Genomic DNA, 24853 nt, shown 5'->3' with positions numbered 1-24853 from the left:
GACTTTTGCCCGACCCATCCGTCCCGAAGTGCGCCCGCAATGACCGCCTGGGAAATCAGAGCAGTCCAGCATAGCCAGCAGCGCAGAGGAAGGTAATAGACTACAAAAGTAAATGTGAGTGTTTGCTCTTATAATTTTTTAACGTTTTGTGTTACGGTTGCGTGAGCAATGTTTTGGGATTTTTTTTTAATCTGGGTTTTTTTTTAAGGTTCTCCCCACCACAGAGCTCACATGGCTCGGCTCTTTAGCTTGGGAGTTGCCCTTCCTTGTGCTATGAGAGGTGTACAATGCCTCCCTTAGCGCTATACCCCCTAACAGAGGGCCCAGATGCCCAAACGTACATATTAAAGCGCAAACTATTCCCGGCCGGTAACATTCCCGTCCCACCTCCGTTTTCGCCCCGAAAACAAAAATGCAGTGAAATCAACTAGAGAACAGGCCATCCTAGACTAGATCTTGTGTAATGAGAGAGGATTAATTGGCAATTTTGTCGTGCGAGGCCCCTTGGGGAAGAGTGACCATAATATAGTAGAATTCTTCATTAAAATGGAGAGTGACACAGTTAATTCAGAGACTAGGGTCCTGAACTTAAATAAAGGTAACTTCGATGGTATGAGACGTGAATTGGCAAGGATAGACTGGCGAATGATACTTAAAGGGTTGATGGTAGATAGGTAATGGCAGACATTTAAAGCCATGATAGGCAGTCCCTCGGAATCGAGGAAGACTTGCTTCCACTCTTAACATAAGTTCTTAGGTGGCTGTGGAATCCAATACGAGAACCACAGTCTCTGTCACAGGTGGGACAGATAGTCATTGAGGTTGGGGTGGGTGGGACTGGTTTGCCGCACGCTCCTTCCGCTGCCTGCGCTTGATTTCTGCATGCTCTCCACGACGATACTCGAGGAGCTCAGCGCCCTCCCAAATGCACTTCCTCCACTTAGGGCGGTCTATGGCCAAGGACTCCCATGTGTCAGTGGGGATGTCGCACTTTATCAGGGAGGCTTTGAGGGTGTCCTTGTAACGTTTCCTCTGCCCACCTTTGGCTTGTTTACCGTGGACGAGTTTCGACTAGAGCGCTTGCTTTCGGAGTCTCGTGTCTGGAATGCGGACTATGTGGCCTGCCCAGCGGAGCTGATCAAGTGTGGTCAGTGCTTCAATGCTGGGGATGTTGGCCTGGACGAGGACGCTAACGTTTGTGCGTCTGTCCTCCCAGGGGATTTGCAGGATCTTGCGGAGACATCGCTGGTGGCATTTCTCCAGCGATTTGAGGTATCTACTGTACATGGTCCACGTCTCTGAGCCATACAAGAGGGCGGGTATTACTACGGCCTTGTAGACCATGAGCTTGGTGACAGTTTTGAGGGACTGATCTTCAAACACTCTTTTCTTCAGGCGGCCGAAGGCTGCACTGGAGCACTGGAGGCGGTGTTGGATCTTACCATCAATGTCTGCTCTTATTGATAGGAGGTTCCAGAGATAGGGGAAGTGGTCCACATTGTCCAGGGCCAAACCGTGGATCTTGATGTTTGGGGGGCAGTGCCGTGCGGCGAGGACAGGCTGGTGGAGGACCTTTGTCTTACTAATGTTAGCGTGAGGCCCATGCTTTCACACGCCTCGGTAAATACGTCAACTATGTCCTGGAGTTCAGCCTCTGTGTGTGCACAGACGCAGGTGTCGTCCGCGTACTGTAGCTCGACAACAGAGGTTGGAGTGGTCTTGGACCTGGCCTGGAGACGGCAAAGGTTGAACAGCTTCCCACTGGTTCTGTAGTTTAGCTCCACTCCAGCGGGGAGCTTATCAACTGTGAGGTGGAGCATGGCAGCGAGGAAGATTGAGAAGAGGGTTGGGGCGATGACGCAGCCCTGCTTGACATTTAAAGATCACATGGATGAACTTCAACAATTGTACATCCCTGTGTGGCGTAAAAATAAAAAAGGAAAGGTGGTTCAACCGTGGCTAACAAGGGAAATAAGGGATAGTGTTAAATCCAAGGAAGAGGCATATAATTTGGCCAGAAAAAGCAGCAAACCTGAGGACTGGGAGAAATTTAGAATTCAGCAGAGCAGGAGTAAGGGTTTAATTAGAAGGGAGAAAATAGAGTATGAGAGTAAGCTTGCAGGGAACATAAAAACTGACTACAAAAGCTTCTATGGATATGTGAGGAGAAAAAGACTAATGTAGGTCCATTGCAGTCAGAATCAGGTGAATTCATAATGGGGAACAAGGAAATGGCAGACCAATTGAACAAATACTTTGACTCTGTCTTCACTAAGGAAGGCACAAATAACCTCCCAAAAATACTAGGGGACCGAGGGTCGAGCGAGAAGGAGAAACTGAGGGAACGGAGGGAAATCCTTATTAGTCAGGAAATGGTGTTAGAGAAATTGATGGGATTGAAGGCCGGTAAATCCCCAGGGGCTTGATGGTCTGCATCCCAGAGTACTTAAGGAAGTGGCCATTGAAACAGTACATGCATTGGTGGTCATTTTCCAACAGTCCATGGACTCTGGATTAGTTACTATGGATTGGAGGGTAGCTAATGTAACACCACTTTTTAAAAAAGGAGGGAGAGATAAAACAGGGAATTATAGACTGGTTAGCCTGACATCAGTAGTGGGAAAATGCTGGAATCAATTATTAAAGATGTAATAGCAGCACATTTGGAAAGCAGTGACAGGATTGGTCCAAGTCAGCATGGATTTATGAAAGGGAAATCATGCTTGACAAATCTTCTAGAATTTTTTTGAGGATGTAACTAGTAGAGTGGACAAGGGAGAACCAGTGGACGTGATGTATTTGGACTTTCAAAAGGCTTTTGACAAGGTCCCACAGAAGAGATTAGTGTGCAAAATTAAGGCACATGGTATTGGGGGTAATGTATTGACGTGGATAGAGAACTGGTTGGCAGACAGGAACCAAAGAGTGGGAATAAATGGGTCCTTTTCAGAATGGCAGGTTGTGACTAGTGGGGTACCGCAAGATTCAGTGCTGGGACCCTAGCTATTTACAATATATATTAATGATTTAGACAAAGGAATGTAATGTCTCCAAGTTTGCACTAAGCTGGGTGGCAGTGTGAGCTGTGAGGAGGATGCTAAGAGGCTGCAGCATGACTTGGACAGATTAGGTGAGTGGGCAAATGCATGGCAGGTGCAATATAATGTGGATAAATATGAGGTTATCCACTTTGGTAGCAAAAACAGAAAGGCAGATTATTATTTGAATGGTGACAGATTAGCAAAAGGAGAGGTGCAACGAGACCTGGGTGTCATGGTACATCAGTCAATGAAAGTAGGCATGCAGGTACAGCAGGCAGTTAAGAAAGCAAATGGCATGTTGGCCTTCATAGCGAGAGGATTTGAGTATTGGAGCAGGGACATCTTACTACAGTTGTACAGGGCCTTGGTGAGGTCACACCTTGAGTATTGTGTGCAATTTTGGTCTCCTAATCTGAGGAAGGACATTCTTGCTATTGAGGGAGTGCAGCGAAGGTTCACCAGACTAATTCCCGGGATGGCAGGACTGACATATGAAGAAAGACTGGATTGACTAGGCTTATATTCAATAGAATTTAGAAGAATGAGAGGGATCTCATAGAAACATATAAAATTCTGACGGGATTGGACAGGTTAGATGCAGGAAGAATGTTCCCAATGTTGGGGAAGTCCAGAACCAGCGGTCACAGTCTAAGTATAAGGGGTAAGCCATCTAGGACCGAGATGAGGAGACACTTTTTCACCCAGAGAATTGTGAACCTATGGAATTCTCTACCAGAGAAAGTTGTTGAGTCCAGTTCATTGGATATATTCAAAAGGGAGTTAGATGTGGCCCTTACAACTAAAGGAATCAAGGGGTATGGAGAGAAAGCAGGAGTGGGGTACTGAAATTGCATGATCAGCTATGATCTTATTGAATGGTGGTGCAGGCTCGAAGGGCCGATTGGCCTGCTCCTGCACTCAATTGGGCCCAATTTTGGCCATGACTTGTATCAATTTTTTGGGGAGTAAACGTTTTTATCTGGCATGAGTTTAAAATATGCCATTTTCCCCAAAAAGTTTGCTCCAGAGTAAGTCAGGTACGATTTTTTTTAGGTCAGTTTTTTTTTCTCAAAAGGGGGCGTTCCCAGACACTTACGCCAGTTTTGCCCATTTATGCCACTATGGCCAGCAAAAAGTTACTCAAAATCGACTTAGGTCAGCGTATGTGGCCAGCTCTGAAAAACCTTGCGGGCAGCGAAGAAAAAGCAGCGCACATTCGGCAGACATTAGGGCAGGGAAGGGAAATGGAGCGGACCTCAACAACCAAGCAGCAAACATTGCAAGGCAAAGCTCAAACAATTAAAATACGAATAAAAATGCGAGCTGCTGGCCGTGATGTCACGGTGGGGGAGGGAAAAGAGAGAGAGAGAGAAATGCTGATATACAAATCACTCTTTCTCTCCCCCCCACAAAACTCTCCTCCTCCTCCCCCCCCCCCCCCCCACAATACACTTTCTCTCTCTCCCCCCACCCACCGCAAAACGCGCCTCCTCTCCACGCACCTCCCCCCTACCCCCCCCGGTCATCAAAAGTCTCAAGCACAGCCACTAAATAAAAAACAGAAGCGAAGTCATACCTCGCCCGGGAACTCAGCGGCCATGATGGGCCATGATGGGGCCCCTTTTTTCTAGCGCCCTTTCCAGTGTGCAAAGTCAGCGTGCTTCAGTCAGTGCGCCGAAAAAACGGCTTGGGCAATGTTGGGCCCAGTTTCTATGTTTCATAAAACTAATTTTTTTCTACCACAAACAGAAATAATGCATCATGTTAGAAGACATGTAGAGATGCTCTTTCAGGAGGGAATTTTCCCCCCCACTTACTTCAAGGCCCTGAAATGATGTAGGATTCTTCTGATCTCCTGACGGATCTCGCAAACATTGTCAGATATTCTGGAGAAATGGCATAAAATGGCAATTTTTAACAATTTCTGGACGTTCCATCGCTCTCCCGCGAGAGAACTCCCCTGAAATTCCAGATGACATACACTTCCCCCTCACCCCCCCGACATACTATTGCCGGGTCTCAGAGACGGGTTGGGGATTTATTGGCACATCTCTGCAATCCCTCGGAAACAGGACGAGGAGCGCAGCAAAGTGACCTTTGATGATCTAGACAGCAGACATCTGCCAGCTCCATCACTACCCCTTCTGGGTGAAGAAGCATTGTGTGGAGATATCAAACCAGCAGAATAGGGAGATATAAAAATGACAAATATTATTTATAAAGTATAATTCTGCCATATCATTATATTCAGCAAACGGCCTATCAAATTATGTTTTAACACCTTGGTGCTTAACTTTTATGTTACTCGATATAAGCTTCACATAAAAGTGATTTAGGAATTTTATTTCAAATGCCAATCCTGTTTTGGTTTGGTTGCTTTCTTTTCTTTTCTTTATGGGTAGGAGGCTGGGTTTGATATTGAGGAGATGCTGTTTTCAAATCTAATGATCTGCTTACTGTTGAACCAACTGAAGACAAAAGCTCAGATGATGTGGAAAGCATCCATTACATAGCCTAGAGTACAAGTAATGTACTGCTCAGCAATCGTTTTCTCTTTTGTTTTCAACCTTTTCAAAATATCTTTTTCAATTACACATTTTTTTTTTAAATCATAAAATCTGTCTTAATATTCTGAGTATTGGTGGCAGAGCTCAGCTACAGCATAAGGAGTCTCAGTGCTGCTCCGATGAATCTATTTATGAAACATACCGTTCAGACGTGCAGATTCAAATACCATTCAGCCTGCGTGGGCAGACTGAGGAGACATTGCTCCCTTCAATGACATATAAAATACTTTTTGCTTTCATTTCATCATACCGGCTCTTTAACAAGGCGACACGGACAGGTAGGACGCCTTTATTTCTGATATACGGCACAGGGAATGTGTAATGAGGGCCTGTGTACATTCTCCCTTGGGTAAAGCAATTCTTCCATGCTGCTGGTTGCTGTAGTGACTGTCATTTCGACCTGCGCAATGAAAGGACTCGGTCTCTGATCTCATTTATCTGTAGGGCAGCTATTTTCTTCGGCTAAGCACTGTAATTAAGTTCTACTCAGAGAGGCTAAGATAGCAATTAGGAATCGACAGTCTCTTCTGATTCCAAGTCTCACATGGACAAATAAAAAAAGAATTCTTTGCAGTTCCTTGTCATTTCAGGTTATTATATTCAGGCTGTCAAGATTTTTCATAAAGTGTTCGATTAACTGTGAAAACTAACTACATCTTAAATGATATTAGCTGCGCTGGGTAATGAATGTTATAGTAGGTTCAAATAAAAATAACTTTGAATATATGTGTAGAATTACAAAAAGACAATTATAAGCACATTGCCTGCAAGATAAAATATCTGCTCTACATTTCCATACTGTTTCCAAATAGACTACAAAAACAGGCAGAAATTCAACTCTCAAAAATGAATCATTCTGAAAATTTGCACGAACAGGAAGATCTGTTTGAATGACAACATTGAGCCCCATCAGCTGACGTGCAATTGCTTTGCCCCATGATACCCTCACATACTGAGTTCCTGATCTCGGCCACATGTGCCGGGGAGGGTGAGGGGCTCCACGCAAAAGCTACGGACCTTCCATAAAGAGGAATAACAGGAAATACTGAAGCGTCACTTGCCCTCCCCCAACCTCATCACGATTTCTACTGGAAACTGACCATGAATTAGTATTTATCATTTGTTCCACAATAAATAATAACACGTACTGTCCAGCATTTCAACTACTATAGAATACTTGCATTTAGTGAGATTTAGCACTTACATCATCATAGGCGGTCCCTTGAACGAGGATGACTTGCTTCCACGAGAGTTCACAGAATGTCATGTATCTTACATTATTATATATAACTGTATCCGAACATGCTATACATGACTGTAATAAGATATGACCTGTAACCACCAGCATACCTTACCACCAGGGGTGCACTTGCAAGAGACAGGTATATAAGGACAGGTCTCAGGCAAGCGCAGCATTCCAGAGCTGTGAAATAAAGGTGCAGGTCCAGAGTGACTTTGACTTCACTACATGCCTCATGTGAATCTGTACTGAGGGGACAGGACTTTACAGTGGCGACGAGTTACGGGATTACAGAATCCACAGAATGGCAAACAACGGATCAGATGCAAAGTACAATGCGGGAGACAATTGGGAGGACTTTACAGAAAGGCTCCAGCAAAGCTTTGTAACCAAAGACTGGTTAGGCAACGATAAGGCAGACAAGAGAAGAGCCCATCTCTTGACCAGCTGTGGCTCGAAAACATATGCTTTAATGAAGGATCTGTTGGCACCCGAGAAACCAGCAAGCAAGTCGTTTGAAGAATTGAGCACACTGGTAAGAGACCACCTGAAGCCAGCGAGCAGCCTACACATGGCCAGACACAGGTTCTACAACTACAGACGCTGTGTGGGACAGAGCATACCCGACTTCGTGGTGGAACTTCGGAGGTTGGCTAGTTTATGTGAGTTCTCCGATGAACTGAGGAGAGAAATGCTGAGAGACTTGTTCATTGAAGGAATAGGCCACGCAGGCATATTCCAAAAGCTCAGAGATCAAGAACCTGACCTTAGAGGCAGCAGCACTGGTTGCACAGACATTCTTGGTCGGGGAAGAAGAAACGAGGTTGATTTACAAGGCAGGTACGACAACTAACGAAATATCGGAACAAGAAGTTCACAGCACTAAACAAGCTGCTACCCCCACACACAGACAAAACCGGGAGAACAGGCTCTCGACAGCAGGCAGAAGCCATCAAGGGCCACAGGATTGGCCGTTCACACCTCATCAACCCACAATGCGAGCAATCAACTACAAACTGAGAGAAGCTCAAGAGAGATCAGCCAGACGCAGCTCATTCTTTGGGAACACTTTGAACAATGGAACAGGTCTGTGCTGGAGGTGTGGGGGTGGGCACTCATCGAGGGGATGTCGATTTCAGCAGGCTGTTTGCAGAAATTGTGAAAATACAGGGCATTTGGCCTGCATGTGCAAAAAAACGGCAGCTCGGCTGGTGTACGGATGGGTCGGAAAGCGGACCAGAAGATGGTGGGGACAGTACCCAGGACACCGATGTACAGCGGGTCAACACGATCATTGGCCGCTGCTCCTACAACAGGCCGCCTCCTATAATGATGAGGGTCCTACTCAACAGGATACCTGTCAAAATGGAGCTGGATACAGGAACGAGTCAATCTCTCATGGGCGCTCAACAATTTGAACAACTGTGGCCACATAAAAGAGACAGACCAAAACTCACAAGGGTTGACACCAAACTAAGGACCTATACCAAAGAAATCATACCAGTCCTCGGCAGCGCAATGCTCTCTGTCACACACAAAGGGACAGTGAACCGACTTCCCCTGTGGATTGTCCCCGGAGACCCCTCAGCACTGCTGGGGAGAAGCTGGCTGGCAAAACTAAACTGAAAATGGGATGATGTCCATGCCATGTCATTAGAGGAACAGACCTCCTGCTCAACAGATATAAAACGATTTGAACATCTCTTTCAGCCAGGTGTGGACACTTTCAAAGGGGCCAAAGTCAAAATCTACATCACACAGGATATTAGACCGGTCCATCACAAGGCCAGAGGTGTACCCTATGTGATGAGGGAAAAGATTGAACATGAACTCGGGAAGGCATTATATCACCTGTGGAATTTAGCGACTGGGCAAGTCCCATCGTCCCAGTCATGAAGCCTGATGGATCCGTACGAATCTGTGGGGACTACAAATCTACCATAAACAGAGTCTCCCTACAGGACCAGTACCCGCTGCCCAGAGTGGAGGACTTATTTGCCACATTGGCTGGAGGTAAACTTTTCTCAAAATTAGACCTCACATCTCCGTATATGACGCAAGAATTGACCGAGGAATCCAAGCTACTCACCACCATCAACACACATCGAGGCCTTTTCATGTACAATCGACACCCATTCGGCATCAGGTCGGCAGCTGCCATATTCCAGCGCAACATGGAGAGTCTGCTCAAGTCCATCCCGGGGACGGTTGTATTTCAAGACGACATACTTATCACGGGCAGGGACACCGACTCCCGTCTCCGTAATTTGGAGGAAGTACTAAAGCGGTTGGATCGGGTAGGCCTACGAGTCAAAAAATCCAAGTGGCTGTTTCTCACACCCGAGGTTGAATTTTTGGACAGAAGGATTGCCGCTGATGGAATCCGCCCAACAGAGTCCAAAACAGAAGCAATTCGCCTGGCACCCAGGCCCCGGAATGTCTCAGAACTGCGTGCCTTTCTCGGGCTACTCAATTACTTTGGGAACTTTATGCAGAACTTAAGCACGCTGCTGGAGCCTCTCCACGTGCTACTCAGGAAGGGTTGCGATTGGTTTTGGGGGGACGCCCAGGAACGTGCCTTCAATAAGGCACGCAACCTTCTGTGTTCCAACAGTGTTTTGACTTTCTTTGACCCAGGTAAAAACCTAGTTCTCACATGTGATGCATCAGCGTATGGGGTCGGGTGCGTTTTGCAACATGTCAATAGTGCGGGCAAATTACAACCCATGGCTTATGCCTCCAGGTCACTTTCGCGGGCGGAGCGCGGGTACGGAATGGTAGAGAAGGAGGCGCTCGCGTGCGTGTATGGTGTCAAAAAGATGCACCAATACCTTTTCGGGGCCAAGATCGCATTAGAAACCAACCACAAGCCCCTCACGTCACTCCTATCTGAGAGCAAGGCAATAAACGCCAACGCCTCGGCGCAAATTCAACGCTGGGCACTCATGCTGGCGTCCTACGACTATACCATAAGGCACAGACCAGGCACAGACAACTGTGCCGATGCGCTCAGCAGGCGACCCCTGGTGACCACGGAAGGGTCTGACGAACATAGTCGTGGCAATCAATGCCTTTGAGTCCACAGGTTCGCCCATGACGGCTCGCCAAATCAGAGCCTGGACGGCCAGTGACCCCACGTTATCCTTAGTAAGAAGATATGTCCTAACCGGTGACTGGGCAGAGGCTCGCGATGCCTGCCCCAAGGAATTAAAACCCTTTCACAGGCGCATGCATGAGCTATCGCTACAAGCAGACTGCCTCATGTGGGGCAGCCGAGTAGTCATGCCTCTGCGAGGCAGAGAGGCATTTGTCCGGGAGTTCCACCGGGAGCACCCGGGGATCGTTCTCATGAAGGCCATAGCCAGATCCCACATCTGGTGGCCTGGTATTGACGCGGACTTGGACCTCTGCGTCCGAAGGAGCACCATTTGTGCCCAATGCAGCAATGCCCCCAGGAAGGCTCCACTGAGCCCCTGGCCCTGGCCTACTAAACCGTGGTCGCGGATGCACGTAGACTATGCGGGCCCATTCATGGGCAAAATGTTCCTCATAGTTGTAGATGCAATTTCAAAGTGGATCAAATGCATCATTTTAAACTCGAGCACAACCTCCACCACTGTGGAGAGCCTCGCAACCATGTTTGCAACACACGTAATCCCTGATATATTGGTCAGTGACAATGGTCCGTGCTTCACCAGCGCAGAATTCCAAAACTTTATAATTGACCACGGCATAAATCACGTCAAGACAGCATCATTCAAGCCGGCCTCCAAAAGCCAGGCGGAGAGAGCAGTGCAAATCATTAAACAAGGCATGCTTAAAATCCAAGGTCCCACGCTGCAGGGTCGCCTGTCGCAACTACTGCTGGCATACAGATCTCATCCGCACTCATTGACTGGGATCCCCCCTGCGCAACTGTTGATGAAAAGGACTTTAAAAACAAGGCTCTCATGAATCCTCCCAGACATGCACGAAATCGTTGAGGCAAAGCGCCGTAAGCTGACTGAGTACCATGACAGAAATTCGAGGGGGAGATGGAATGAGATAGGGGACAAAGTGTTTGTACTAAACTATGGCAGGGGTCCCAAATGGCTTGCAGGGACAGTAACGGGCAAGGAAGGAAACAGGCTACTGGTAGTACAAATGGACAATGGCAAAACCTGCCGGAGGCATGTAGACCAAGTCAAAAGCAGATTTACCAACAACACTGCGGAACCAGAGGCAGACTACAATGTGGAACTCAAACCACACCTGGCGGACAGACAGAGGGATCAACCTGAGGAAAGGGCAATCCCAACAGACAGCCCAGGCGAGTCAACAACAATCACACCAATCGAAACAGACAGCCCAGGCGAGATACCAGCAACCACACCCAAAGAAAAACAGGCAAACAACTGAACCACAACTCAGACGCTCCACGCGAGAGCGTAGACCACCTGAGAGACTGAACCTATAAAGACAATAAGACCTTGGGGGAGGGTGATGTCATGTATCTTACATTATTATATATAACTGTATCCGAACATGCTATACATGACTGTAATAAGATATGACCTGTAACCACCAGCATACCTTACCACCAGGGGTGCACTTGCAAGAGACATGTATATAAGGACAGGTCTCAGGCAAGTGCAGCATTCCAGAGCTGTGAAATAAAGGTGCAGGTCCAGAGTGACCCTGACTTCACTACATGCCTCATGTGAATCTGTACTGAGGGGACAGGACTTTACACAGAATGAAGGACCCGATGTTCCAGTCCTGAACTCCAGTTGAGGGGGTGGAAGATGCCTGTGCGTGGATTTTTTTTTTTTTAACGTGTGGTGACTGTTGCACATCAGCCACCACACGGGCTCGACAGAGCTAGGCCTTTATCGAGTGGCAAGGGTTGAACCAGGATGACTGGAGACCTGCTCTGCTGCACGCATCATAGTGCACACACATATCGCAGTGTGGGCAGGTGTGTGCTGCCCCTGGGCCCTCAGCTCTTCTGAGCCCCGTAGCCTCATTTGCCACACCTTCGCCCACGATGTTCCAGGCGCTCCAGTTCTATTTATAGCCCCGACCTGCGGTGGTGTTCTCACACAGGTCGGGGTGGCCCACATTTAAGGTTTTCCTTAAGTTACATAGGATATACGGCACAGAAACAGGCCATTCGGAACAACCAGTCAATGCCGACATTTATGCTCCACTCGAGCCTCGTCCCGTCTTTCCTCATCTAAATCTATCAGCTTCACCCTCTATTCCCTTCTCCCACATTTGCTTATCCAGCCTCCTCTTAAATGCATCTATACTATTCACTTCAACCATTCCACATTCTCATCACTCTTTGGGTAAAGAAGTTTCTTCTGAATTCCCTATTGGATTTCCTGGTGGTTATCTTTTATTGATGGCCTCGAGTTATGCTCTTCCCCACAAGTGGAAACATTTTCTCTGTATCTACTCCATCAAAACCTTTCATAATTTTAAAGAACTCTGTTTGTTGCCATCTTAATTTGTTGACACAAAATGCGTTATTATTAGCAATCTAATTTTTTTTAACCCTGAGAACAGTGTTTGTTCACTGCTTTCATTCACAAATGTAATAAAACTTGCAATTCCAAAGATGCAACAGCCTAGAAATTATTGAGTGACATTATCATGAGAATGCTCGACACCTCTTAAGGTAGTGGAGAGAGAAATTTCATGTGTTTGTTCAGCATTTGTATGATAGCATCACGCAGTAATTTCCAGGCGACATGACATTCAATTGCAGGTAACAATTGCATTTTCTGGTTTCCTGAGTTATTTCTTGAATTGTAATCAACTACAGAATTTTCGATGAATTGAAAAAAGATTTGATCAAATGAGTACCACCTTATATGCATGTTTTTTTCTATACAATTACTGCAATACATCATAGTCGGTCCCTCGAAATCAAGGAAGACTTGCTTCCACTCTAAAATTGAGTTCTCAGGTGACCGTACAGTCCAATATGGGAATTACAGTCTCTGTCACAGGTGGACTGACAGTCGTTGGAGAAAAGAGTGGGTGGGGAGTCTGGTTTGCCGCACGCTCTTTCCGCTGCCTGCGCTTGTTTCCTGCATGCTCTCGGTGACGAGACTCAAGGTGCTCAGCAGCCTCTCAGATACTCTTCCTCCACTTGGGGCTGTGTTTGGCCAGGGATTCCAAGGTGTCAGTGGGGATGTTGCACTTTATGAAGGAGGCTTTGAGGGTGTCCTTGAAACCTTTCCTCTGCCCTCCTGGGTATCGCCCGTGTAGGAGTTCCGAGTAGAGCGATTGCTTTGGGAGTCTTGTGTCAGGCATGCGGACAATGTGGCCTGCCCAACGGAGCTGGTCGAGTGTGGTCAGTGCTTCGATGCTGGGGATGTTGGCTTGATCGGGAACACTGACGCTGGTGCGTCTATCCTCCCAGGTGATTTACAGGATCTTGCGGAGACATCGTTGGTGGTATTTCCCCAGCGATTTGAGGTGTCTACTGTATATGGTCCATGTCTCAGCCATACAGGAGGGCGGGTATGTGCTATTACTTGAGCAAGATGGCGGATGGGATAGCAGCTCCGTAGGGAGCTCTCCCCGAACAAATCTTCCTCTGGCCATCTGCTGCCATCCTTCATCTCTCTCCTTCAATCCAAGCCCCCCCCACTGTTTAAGCCCCCACTGGTCCTAACAGTGGGTGCACTTCGAACCCCCGAAGTATTTTCTTACCACTAAAACCCGTGCTGCAAGGGCCCACTGCCTATCCTCCTTCCCCCAATCAAGACTTACTGCAATATAATATGGGACGCTACTGCTGCCAACTAACTGGAAGCTGCGGAGAAGTGTTGTGTGCATGGGTGTTTCCGGCTCGCTACGGGAGTGGGCTCGTTTAGAGAAATTTAAATGCAAGGGAGGGAATGGCCTCCTATAAAAACAGCACAGAAACAACATTCTTCCAGTTGCAGATTAATGCGCAGTATGCTTCTGGGCAGCTTCCTGTCGTTGGTAGCAGTGACGCCATAAAATATATATATTGGGATCTATTAGTCAATTAAACGTAACACTCTGCCCGTCAGCTGGCCCCATTTTAGCCTTGGCTGAGTGCCAATAACAGAGAGAGCAACCCCTCATCCTATCACACAATGCAAAACCACGATCACAGTTGCAATTGAAGAATCCAGAGACAGCTTATAAAGTACTTTTAAAAATAGGAAAGAAAGATACTTCACAGAGGAAGAAAGGAACAAGCCTTTAAGGGAGAGTTAGTAGAGTTGGCCAAAAGCTTGGTGGAAGAGATGGGTTTTGAGAAGGTTTTAAAAGGTGGATGCAGAGGTTTGAAAAGCAAGCTCCAAAGCTTTGCAGAGGGCTGATTGGTGGAGCAGAAAGAAGGGGATATACACAAGGCCAGACTCAGAGGACCTCAGAGCATGGTAGGAGGCTTAAAACTGGCAAACTTTGCACAAGTTGGGTGGGTGAGGCCATCGAAGGATTTATAGCCAAGGGTGCCAATTTTAAATTTGCCGCACTGGCTGACAGGAAGCCAGTGTAAGTCAGCAAGCTGATGGGTGAGCAAAGCTTAATACAAAATGGGAGCAGTGTAGCAGGGTTTTGGATGTTTCAGTCTGTGGAGGATGGAGATCGGGATGGAGGGCACTGCTTGTTGTTGCAAGAATTCATATCGTTAAAACTGTTTGCAGCTGAGGAACCAGTGGAGTGATGAATAGTTTATTTTGATAAAAGCAGTACTATATTTGTGACTGTCAATCAATTTCAGAATTCCTAAATAAATAAGATGAAACATCTTAAAAATATACTAAAGGCCACCTGAAAGTCTTGCAATATTAACTCCGACACTTGGGCAGAAACAGCCACCGACGGACGACGGTGGTGTTGCGTTAGCCGGGTTGGTGTGAATGAACGTGAGATTGTGAGGCTGCGAGAACTGACCACCAAGCGCCTGGCACACAAGGCAACTCATCGACCTGTCTCATCTGGCTTTCAGTGAGCTATGTGCAGCCGGAAGTGTACATCCAGAATTGGGCTCTTTGCCCATCAGCACATCACAACAACTGACACTCATCCACTGACTCGACAGAACACTTCATCAATAACTGTCCCGCAACCGCTGATACCTCTCGTTTCACCACTGTGTTCAGATTTTCAGAACAGGAGAGACTCTAGAATTAAAGGTGGTTGGTTTTTATTAATTGTGAATTTATGTTTGCAGCCACGAACTATCACAAGAACACAGTGTGATTTGTTCTCAAGAGGGTAGCGTTGTTTACCAAGTATAATCTATTCGGTGCTTCTTTCTTCAATTTGATTATTGATTATCCAGCATCTATTTTGCTAGGTCTTCACTTTCTTTGTTTTATTTTGATTTATAATATATGCAGAAATTTTTACTTCATTTTTTTCCCTTCTCACTGCTTTCTTCTTTTTGTTAATTCTGCAAATTTTCTCCTGCACACCATTCATTTTATTTTGAAAGTTCATTTTATTTTGAATGTTCAATTCCTCCTCTGTAGGCTGACTCCCATTTACTTCCGCTTTGAGGGGACAAGTTTAACAAGTATTTGGCCTGAGCCCAGGCTTCTGCCCAAGGCAGGTACCGGGAGACACACGGGACGGCCTTCACCCCTTTCAGGGAGGCGCATACCCTTTGTTTAACTGCCCAGTTCAAGCGAGGAATGCATACGGGCTGGAAAATGCAACAGGGGACATTTTACATGTAAGTGAAAACACTGATACATCAATAGAACACTCAAGAGTGCTGCAGAGAAAGATGTACAGTGTAGTATGACTGTAAATGTTGCTACACAAAGAAACTGACCATTTCTACTTTTTCACCATTATCATCTTATTGATAATATGTATTATGTAGGCTTCAAACTTAGAAAACAAATGGTTCAAATTTGTATTCTTTGAGTGTTTAGAACCTTCAGTCAAGTATTCCATAACATGTTTCACTTGATGCGCTCAGCATTCCGAGGATACCTTGCACACTTACAAGCCCATCACGGAACAGTTTTGAATGGATGGGATGCTGTTACTGCAGAAGATATACAATAGATATTGTTTAGAATTGTGAACCTCAAAAGTACAAAGAAGGCACATGCACTGAATCTCGCCTCGAAATGGCACTGAAAGAAAACGTATTTTCTTTCAGATATATACCTGTATTGAGAGATATTTATCTTAAAATGGGTGAGCTGCCTGTGGAGGTCTGATAGATGCCAACAGCTCTCCCAAATAATATTAGTGAGGTCCGAGGCCCAATTCAGGCCAGACTTGGGCCTCTCCAATTCAGGCCAGACTTGGGCCTCCCCAATTCAGGCCAGACTTGGGCCTCCCCAATTCAGGCCAGACTCGGGCCTCCCCATATCTTCCCACGTGCAGAGTCCATTTCAGGTCTGAAAACAGGCCGAAAGGAATCTCAATCCCTTTAAATTTAATGCATTGAGGGATAGGGAGCTGATGTAGTGAGGGGAGGGCAGGGATGATGCAATACCTGCAGTGGAGATTTGGACAAGTTAGGTTTTAAGGAAAGACCAGTAAGGAGAGCACAAAAAAAAACTCAATTTGGAGGTTATAAAGGTATGTATAAACGTTGAGTGATTGGGGGGGTGGGGGGGCTGCTGCTGAGGTAGTGATGGAGATGGACACTATTGCCAAGGTTGCAGTAAGCAGTCTTTGTGATGAATAGGACGCAAGTATTTGATTTAATCTGCACCTGAACTCACCCTTCCTTGGGCTCAATTTTACCCAAAGCTTTTTTTTTGGCGTACTTGAAGAGTTATGCCCGATTTTTGGGGGCCTAAGTACGCCCCCAAAAAATATTCTAAGTTTCCCCATTGGATTTCTTTGTTTTGGCGTGGTATAACCAGACCTTTAGTTTTGGGGGTGGACCCTTGATCTGCGCAAAAAGATCGGGCTGCCATGGTACCCAGGGACACAATACGAAGTCAAGCATACAGCCAGCTCCCAACACATTAAAAGAATTCTCTCTCTATCTCTCTCACCGGACAGCCTTTGGGCAGGGTTGGAGGTAAGTTGCTGCTATGTGTATTTCAATTCTTTTAGTGTGTCCGGGCATCTGCTGCGCCGATTTCCTTAACTCTCCGGAAGGTTTTTCTGCAGAGGCCACATACACTGGCCTAAGCAGAAATGGAGTAACTCTCAGCTGGCCAAACTTCCCTAAATAGCCAGAATTGGCGTAGGTGGCTGGTTACGACCCCATTGGCTGGAAAAAAACTGACCTAAAAAAAAATCGTAACTGAGTTACACTGGTGCAAATTGATTGGGGAAACTCTGTTTTTTCAACATAGGCCAAAAAGAGCAGCCTGCTCCAAAGAAACGACGGAAATCACTGGGGAAAATTGAGCCCCTTGTCTCCATCAGTTCCTTTGCCCAGGTTGCCCCCCTCAATCTCACCCTCCAACCCTGACCACTCCCTCAACTTGGTCATCACACCCAGCCCGCGGTGTTCATCGACAGGCCTCTCTCCAAAGATTTCCTCATCTTCACTCTGCTACACATCCACCTGTGTGACAATCCTGAGGAGCTGTGTGAACAAGAAGTTGTGGTTCTTCCCAACTCTGGGGAAGGGGAGAAAGAAGCTGGAGAAGAGAAGACCATGTGCTGTTGCACTGACTTGATTACAGTTCCTAAATATTATTATAACAACTGTCCTTGTAAACTCATCATACCCCAATGACACTCTCCTGCCAGTGGTCTCACTGTCCACCTCAGTTTTGCATCCCCCAGTTTTGGGGTCTATACAGCAAAGAAACTCCTATGTTCCAACCAACTATACTTCGCTACATCCCAAATTGTTGTAGGTTTTGATATTTAAAATACTATAAAGTAAACACATTGTACAAAAAAAAGCACAGAATATATGACTTTAAAATGCTGACTGAATTATGTCTGAAAGCTGTGATCCAATCATTCTCTCACCACTAGCCCCAATTCGGCTGAATTCTGCACTTGATCGAAACAATTCATGCTGAAAATATTATTCTATTGTTAACTAATAAAACAAATTGTTATTAAAACTGGATTAAATATCAAAAAGGTAACCAAAGTAATTTAGATTCTTTCTTTCACAAAAATGAAATGAATTAATTGTTTGAGTAAAGTTGTTTAATGTAAAATCTTTTTTACATGAAAGCTAGCTATGTGTTTTGATCAATGTAAACTAAGCTTGACCCATTCTTACTATCAGTGGAGGGCACTTTGCTTTTGGCAGCAAGTGTCATTCAACTGATGTGTGATAATGATCTCACTGAAAAATTACTGGAATTAATCATTGTGCATTACAGGAAAAAAAACCCTGCTCTGACTGAGATTGTCAAATTGTACTAAATTATCCATTCTATTGTGCTATAGATTCATGCCAAGCAGGAACTGGATCGAGACTGCCCAAAATTATTTCACTAAGAACCCTTGCATTCAAGAGAGAGAAGGCTTTTATACCATTAATCTGGGCTGGATTCAATCCAAGTTTGGAGGTGAAAGTACCCAAACTCCATTCAATATTATTTAAAGGATAATCACTTTTCCCACAAAATATTCCAGGCTACGTTCCAAATTGGCCTTACCCTCAAATATATGTTGATTAAAAAAATAATCAATTCAATTTTTTTCCAATCACAAAGTGTATGGCTTCCAATTTCAGAGTGTTTGGTACAGGTTGACCCTCCCTTATCCAGAACCCTTGAGACCTGGCCTGTTCTAGATAAGGGATTTTTCTGGACGAGGGGTGGTCACGTTAAACTGAATGGTACAGGTACTGAGCAAGGGGATATCGGGGCTGGCTGGCTTGGGGCTGGGTGTGCAACAGAGAGATAATGGGGAGGGGGCAGTGGATCACGGGGTCAGGCCAGCGATTGTGGGAGTCGGCAACGAGGAAGGACTTCAATTTGATCATGTCAGAGTTCTGTGCATGTGCCACCCTGTGGCCAGGAATGGTTCTGGATGAGGGGTGGTTCTGGATAAGGGGTGGTTCTGGATAAGGGAGGTTCAACCTGTACATGGACTTTCAACAAACCTTTGACAAGGTGTCACAGCGGAGAATATTGGAGATGTTTAAGGGGTACAGAATTCGGAGAAGGTTAGCAAATTTGAATAAAAACTGGTGAGAAAGGAGAAAACGGACAGCAGGAGCTAAGAGCAGTTTCTCAGTGTTTGGAAGCGGCAGCATGTGGGGATTTGCAAATAAATCCCCAAATCCCACCACTCTACAACACTGCATCATTTCACCAATACACTGTACAACTGTTATTCAGCGCACGATACTGTAGGTTGTCCAGATGCAAAGATTTCCAACCTGAATTTCTCCATGCAGAATTAGGATATTTCTCAGATAGCTCCAATATAATATAGTAGTGAAACTTTTCTATTCTCAGCACTGCAATTTTAAATCTCAAACATATCGGTACAGTGTTCGGATTGAGTCTCTCCTATACTCATCGATTGCTGGGTCTCATTCACAAGTTTCCTAATCCTCAAAATGGAGTTGCACTTGAATTTGTACTTGAAACCCGGGATGTTAGTTGGTTTTTTTATGCAAGTGCTGTCACCATCTACAAGATGCACTGCAGCAACGCACCAAGGCTTGTCCGGCAGCATCTCCCAAATATGCGAACTATACCACCTCATTATCATAGACAGTCCCCGAGGATGACTTGCTTCCACACTAAAAATGAGTTCTCAGGTGACTGAGGAGTCCAATAAGGGACCTACAATCTCTGCCACTGGTGGGGCAGACAGTCATTGAAGGAAAGGGTGGGTGGGGAGTCTGGGTTGCCGCGCGCTTCTTCCACTGTCGACGCTTGGCTTCAGCTTGCTCTCGGCGAAGAGATTTGGTTTTCAGTGCCTTCCCGGATGCTTTTCCTCCACTTTGGGTGGTCATGGGCCAGGAATTCCCAGATGTCGGTGGGGATGTTACATTTTTTCAGGGAAGCATTGAGAGCCTCATTGAAGCATTTCCGCTGCTCACCTGGGGCTCGCTTGCCGTGTTGGAGCTCCGTGTAGAGCGCTTGTTTTGGGAGTCTCGTGGCAAGCATGTGGACGATGTGGCCCGTCCAGTGGAGCTGATCGAGTGTGGTCAATGCTTCGACGCTGGGGATGTTGGCTTGAGCAAGAACACTGACGTTGGTGCACCTATCCTGCCAATGGATTTGCAGGATCTTGTGGAGGCAGTGTTGGTGGTACGTCTCCAGTGTTTTGAAGTACTTGCTGTACCTAATCCATGTCTCTGAACCATATAGGAGGGCGGGTATCACCACTGCTCTGTCGACCATAAGCTTGGTACCTCTTCGAGGGATACCACCTAGAAGGAGAAGGGCAGCAGACACATGGGAACACCACCACCTCCAAGTTCCCCTCCAAGTCACTTGGAAGTATAGAAACATAGAAAATAGGTGCAGGAGCCTGCACCGCCATTCAATGAGTTCATGGCTGAACATGCAACCTCAGTACCCCATTCCTGCTTCCTCGCCATACCCCTTGATCCCCCTAGTAGTAAGGACTACATCTAACTCCTTTTTGAATATATTTAGTGAATTGGCCTCAACAACTTTCTGTGGTAGAGAATTCCACAGGTTCACCACTCTCTGGGTGAAGATGTTTCTCCTCATCTCGGTCCTAAATGGCTTACCCCTTATCCTTAGACTGTGACCCCTGGTTCTGAACTTCCCCAACATTGGAAACATTCTTCCTGCATCTAACCTGTCCAAACCCACCAGAATTTTAAACGTTTCTATGAGATCCCCTCTCATTCTTCTGAACTCCAGTGAATACAAGTCCAGTTGATCCAGTCTTTCTTGATAGGTCAGTCCCGCCATCCCGGGAATCAGTCTGGTGAACCTTCGCTGCACTCCCTCAATAGCAAGAATGTTCTTCCTCAAGTTAGGAGACCAAAACTGTACACAATACTCCAGATGTGGCCTCACCAAGGCCCTGTACAACTGTAGCAACACCTCCCTGCCCCTGTACTCAAATCCCCTCGCTATGAAGGCCAACATGCCATTTGCTTTCTTAACCGCCTGCTGTACCTGCATGCCAACCTTCAATGACTGATGTACCAGGACACCCAGGTCTCGTTGCATCTCCCCTTTTCCTAATCTGTCACCATTCAGATAATAGTCTGTCTCTCTGTTTTTACCACCAAAGTGGATAACCTCACATTTATCCACATTATACTTCATCTGCCATGCATTTGCCCACTCACCTAACCCATCCAAGTCACTCTGCAGCCTCATAGCATCCTCCTCGCAGCTCACACTGCCACCCAACTTAGTGTCATCCGCAAATTTGGAGATGCTACATTTAATCCCCTCGTCCAAATCATTAGTGTACAATGTAAACAGCTGGGGCCCCAGCACAGAACCTTGCGGTACCCCCCTAGTCACTGCCTGCCATTCTGAACAGTACCCATTTACTCCTACTCTTTGCTTCCTGTCTGACAACCAGTTCTCAATCCATGTCAGCACACTACCCCCAATCCCATGAGCTTTAACTTTGCACATTAATCTCTTGTGTGGGACCTTGTCGTATATTGCCGTTCCTTCAGCGTTGCTGGTTCAAAATCATGGAAATCTCTCCCTAACAGCATTGTGGGAGTACCTTCACCACCTTCTCGAGGACAATTAGGGATGGACAATAAATGCTGGCCTTGCCAGCGACACCCACATCCCTGGAACAAATAAAAAATAAGTAAAAGTACCATTCAACAGAACGGTGAAGCATTACTTTTCTGTGGCTTGCAACAGCATATTGGTGCAAGGTTTTCACATGCGTTTTTTTGCCTTTGATAATGCACTTTGAAGAACAGCAGATGAAATAAATTTTTAAAAAGCAAAAGGGAGAACTAGTTGCTGTAATCGCCCTTTGTTCTACATGCTAATTAACATTTCTACTTGTAGGGACGTCAGCTGCTGAACTGGTTGAGCATTTCTCCAATTCTGGCCCTTTGTACATCCACAATTTCCATCGCTCCACCTTTGGCGGCCTGCTTCACCTGCCTAGTCCTTAAACTCTGAAATTCCCTTCCTGAACCTCTCCACCTCGCTACCCCTCTCTTCTCCTTTAAGATGCTGCTCAAATGGAGTTAATGTTGAACTTCAGCCATGACCTTATTGAAAGGCGGTGCAGGCTGTATGGCTTCCTCCTGCTTCGATTTCTTATGTTCTTAAAACCTACCTCTTTGACCAAGCTTTTGGTCACCGTCCTAAAATTACTTGTGGCTCGGTTTTGTTTGATAATGATCCTTTGAAGCACCTTGGGAGGTATTGCTACATTAAAGGAGCTATATAAATGAAAGTTGTTATTACAGCTATATTTTAACAAATGCTTTAAATAAGATTTGTAAATTGAAGAGAGAGAACTGGGGAAAGATGCACAGGAATTCGAAGGTTTTAGGAACTGTAGCCTGAAAATTAAGTTAAGAATATTAGAATATTAGTGTACAAATGTTTCATGCAGTCATCTCAAATTCCTCACTGCTATTTTTAGAGGTGTTAACCTATTTATTTTAAATAGGCTAACACCTCTGATAAAACATTGTGGAGGATACATTGATTCATATTGTGTTAAGCATTTATACAACCACGATGCTTACAACTGTTCCCAAGCTTGTATTGCAAACATTTGAACATCAGTATGCATCGGTTCAGAATAAGGGGTCGCGCATTTAAAATGGAAACGAGGAGGAATTTATTCTCTCAGAGGGTCATGAATCTTCGGAATTCTCTACCCCATAGAGCGGTCGAGGCTGGGTCACTGAATATATTTAAGGTGGAAATAGACAGATTTTTGAACGATAAGGGTGTCAAGAGTTATGGGAAGCGGGCAGGAAAGTGGAGTTAAGGCCAAAATCAGATCAGCCATGAACTTATTGAATGGCAGAGCAGGCTCGAGGGGCCAAGTGTCCTACTCCTGCTCCTATTTCTTAAGTTCTTGATTTTAAATGTCTTTGATAAATAAAGTTACAGTTAATTGCTTCAGCTTTAATTAGATGTAATGAAATACAGGTGCAACGATCCGAATCCGGAATTCTGAAAACTGGAATTATCCGAAAACTGGACATTTCGGCGAGCGGCGAAGAATGGCGGGGTGCGAAGTCCGCCAAAACCCAAAATCCGGCATGGATTCGGTCCAGAGGATTCCAGATTTCAGACATTGTACCTGTATATTATTAGTTAGCTTCACTAAATATTCGTGACCACTAAAAACATAGTGGGAAAATGACCTCAGTGTGCTATGTGCAACAAAATCATAAACCTGGGGTTATGATCTCCTTATACAGCAGGAATCTTCCCCATGGCACTTACACAATGAACTGGAACAAAGGTGTCATATTTTAGTTTCAGACATCCAAATTCCATAAAAAATAAAGTTAAACCGATGTGAAAGTAGGTGTGTATTCCTATTGTCTCCACAGTGCTATAATTAATTTCCCTTTTATAATTATTATCACTGGGCAGGGGGGGGGGGAATTAAAATAATAGAAAGCTTGCTGTGATCTTTATGGCAAAGGAAATAATTTAGAATAAAATAGCCACATTGCTTATCAAAATCAACCACCAAGAGCAATGGGTTCACAAGCGAACCTTTTGTCTGAATAATAGATCTCCGAGCCACAGACGTTTACAACACAGGTGGGCCATTCAGCTCATTCATGTCTGTGTTGACTTTGTGCGAGAGCAATCCAGAACTAGTCCCACTGCTCATGTGCTTCCCATTGTCCTGCATCTTCATTTGCTTCATATGTTTATCCATTTTTCCCTTAAAAGATGCAATGGTCCCGGTCTCAACCACCCCGATGGCAAGATATTCCATGCTGTAACAACCCTCTGCATAAAGCAAATTCTCCCAGCCCCTCTCCTCACACTCAGTGACCCTGTTAAATTGATGATCCCTTGGCACCGACTCTCCAACCAAAGGAAATAGTCTATCTGAACTTTTCATAATTCAATCGCCTCTGCTCCAGGGAAAAGAGTCTTTAGAAAATGTTCAAATGCTTGTGTTATCACCCTAGTACTACATTTTGAATAAGGAAAAGAGTAAAATGGACAGTTGGTTCTGTGCTGATAATCAGTTAATATCTGAGTTGGTACAATTAGTAGTCCAAATTTCTATGCTAATGAAAGAAATCCTCTTAACAGGCTCAATTTCCCCCAAAGCTGTTTTTTGGTGTTCTTGAAGAGCTACGCCCGTTTTATTGGGACCAAAGTACACCAAAAAAAATCATCCAAGTTTCCCCGTTTGATTTCTTCATTTTGGCGCCGCCTAGCCTGTCGTTTAGTTTTGGGGGTGGAGCCAGAGATCTGCGCCAAAAAAGATCGGGTTGCCACGGTAACCAGGGACACAAAGCGGGCTGAGGCAGGAAAGTGACACTTACAGCCAGCTCACAGCAACCTGCACAAGCACATTACAGCAACTTACCAAGCACAAGCACATTAAACATTGCAGCAACTTACCGGCATTAAATTATTAAAGTCGTTCCCTCCCCCCACCCCACCCCCGCCAGTCCCTGCTCCTATCCCTGGCCAAATGGCCTCCCGGTCCCTGTACTTATCCCAGGCCGAACGGCCTCCCCCCTCCCGGTCCCCGCTCCTAACTATGCCCGAAAGGCTTCCCCCCCCCCCCCCACCCCCTCTCTTACCTCTCCTGTCCGGGCATCTGCCGTGCTGACTTACTTACCTGCGCCGATTTTCTTAACTCACCAGAAGGTTTTTCTACAGAGGCCACATACACCGGCCGAAGAAGAATTGGAGTAAATCGGAGCTGGCCAAACTTGCCTAACTGGCCAGAATTGTTGCGGGTGGCAGGTTACGTCCCCATGACTCAAATAAAATGAATCTAAAAAAATCGTAACTAACTGAATTATGCTGGCACACATTAATTGGGGAAACTTGTATTTTTTTTTTTAAAACTTAGGCCAAAAAAAGCGGCACGCGCCAAAAAAATGGGGCAAATCACGGGGGAAAATTGAGCCCTGTATAGTTTTTATTGTAGTTATT

At 45.6% G+C, this 24853-nt stretch overlaps 1 protein-coding gene across 10 annotated transcripts in view; it reads right to left on the bottom strand.

Annotated features, from left to right (window-relative positions):
* LOC139276426 (neural cell adhesion molecule 1-like) overlaps positions 1-24853 on the bottom strand; it is a 632849-nt gene that overhangs the window by 250912 nt on the left and 357084 nt on the right. The window contains exon 1 of one of the 10 annotated variants that reach the window (XM_070894396.1): positions 2093-2129. The exons of the other annotated variants lie outside the window; for them this stretch is intronic. Coding sequence (XP_070750497.1) covers positions 2093-2129 — 37 coding nt within the window. Of the gene's footprint in view, positions 1-2092; positions 2130-24853 lie in introns of those variants that run through there. 10 annotated transcript variants of the gene reach the window in all.

The sequence above is a fragment of the Pristiophorus japonicus genome, chromosome 11, assembly GCF_044704955.1.
Source record: "Pristiophorus japonicus isolate sPriJap1 chromosome 11, sPriJap1.hap1, whole genome shotgun sequence".
NCBI lineage: Eukaryota > Metazoa > Chordata > Chondrichthyes > Pristiophoridae > Pristiophorus > Pristiophorus japonicus.
The sequence above is the reverse complement of the archived record's forward strand: the minus strand, read 5'-3'. Positions and strand labels throughout refer to the sequence as shown.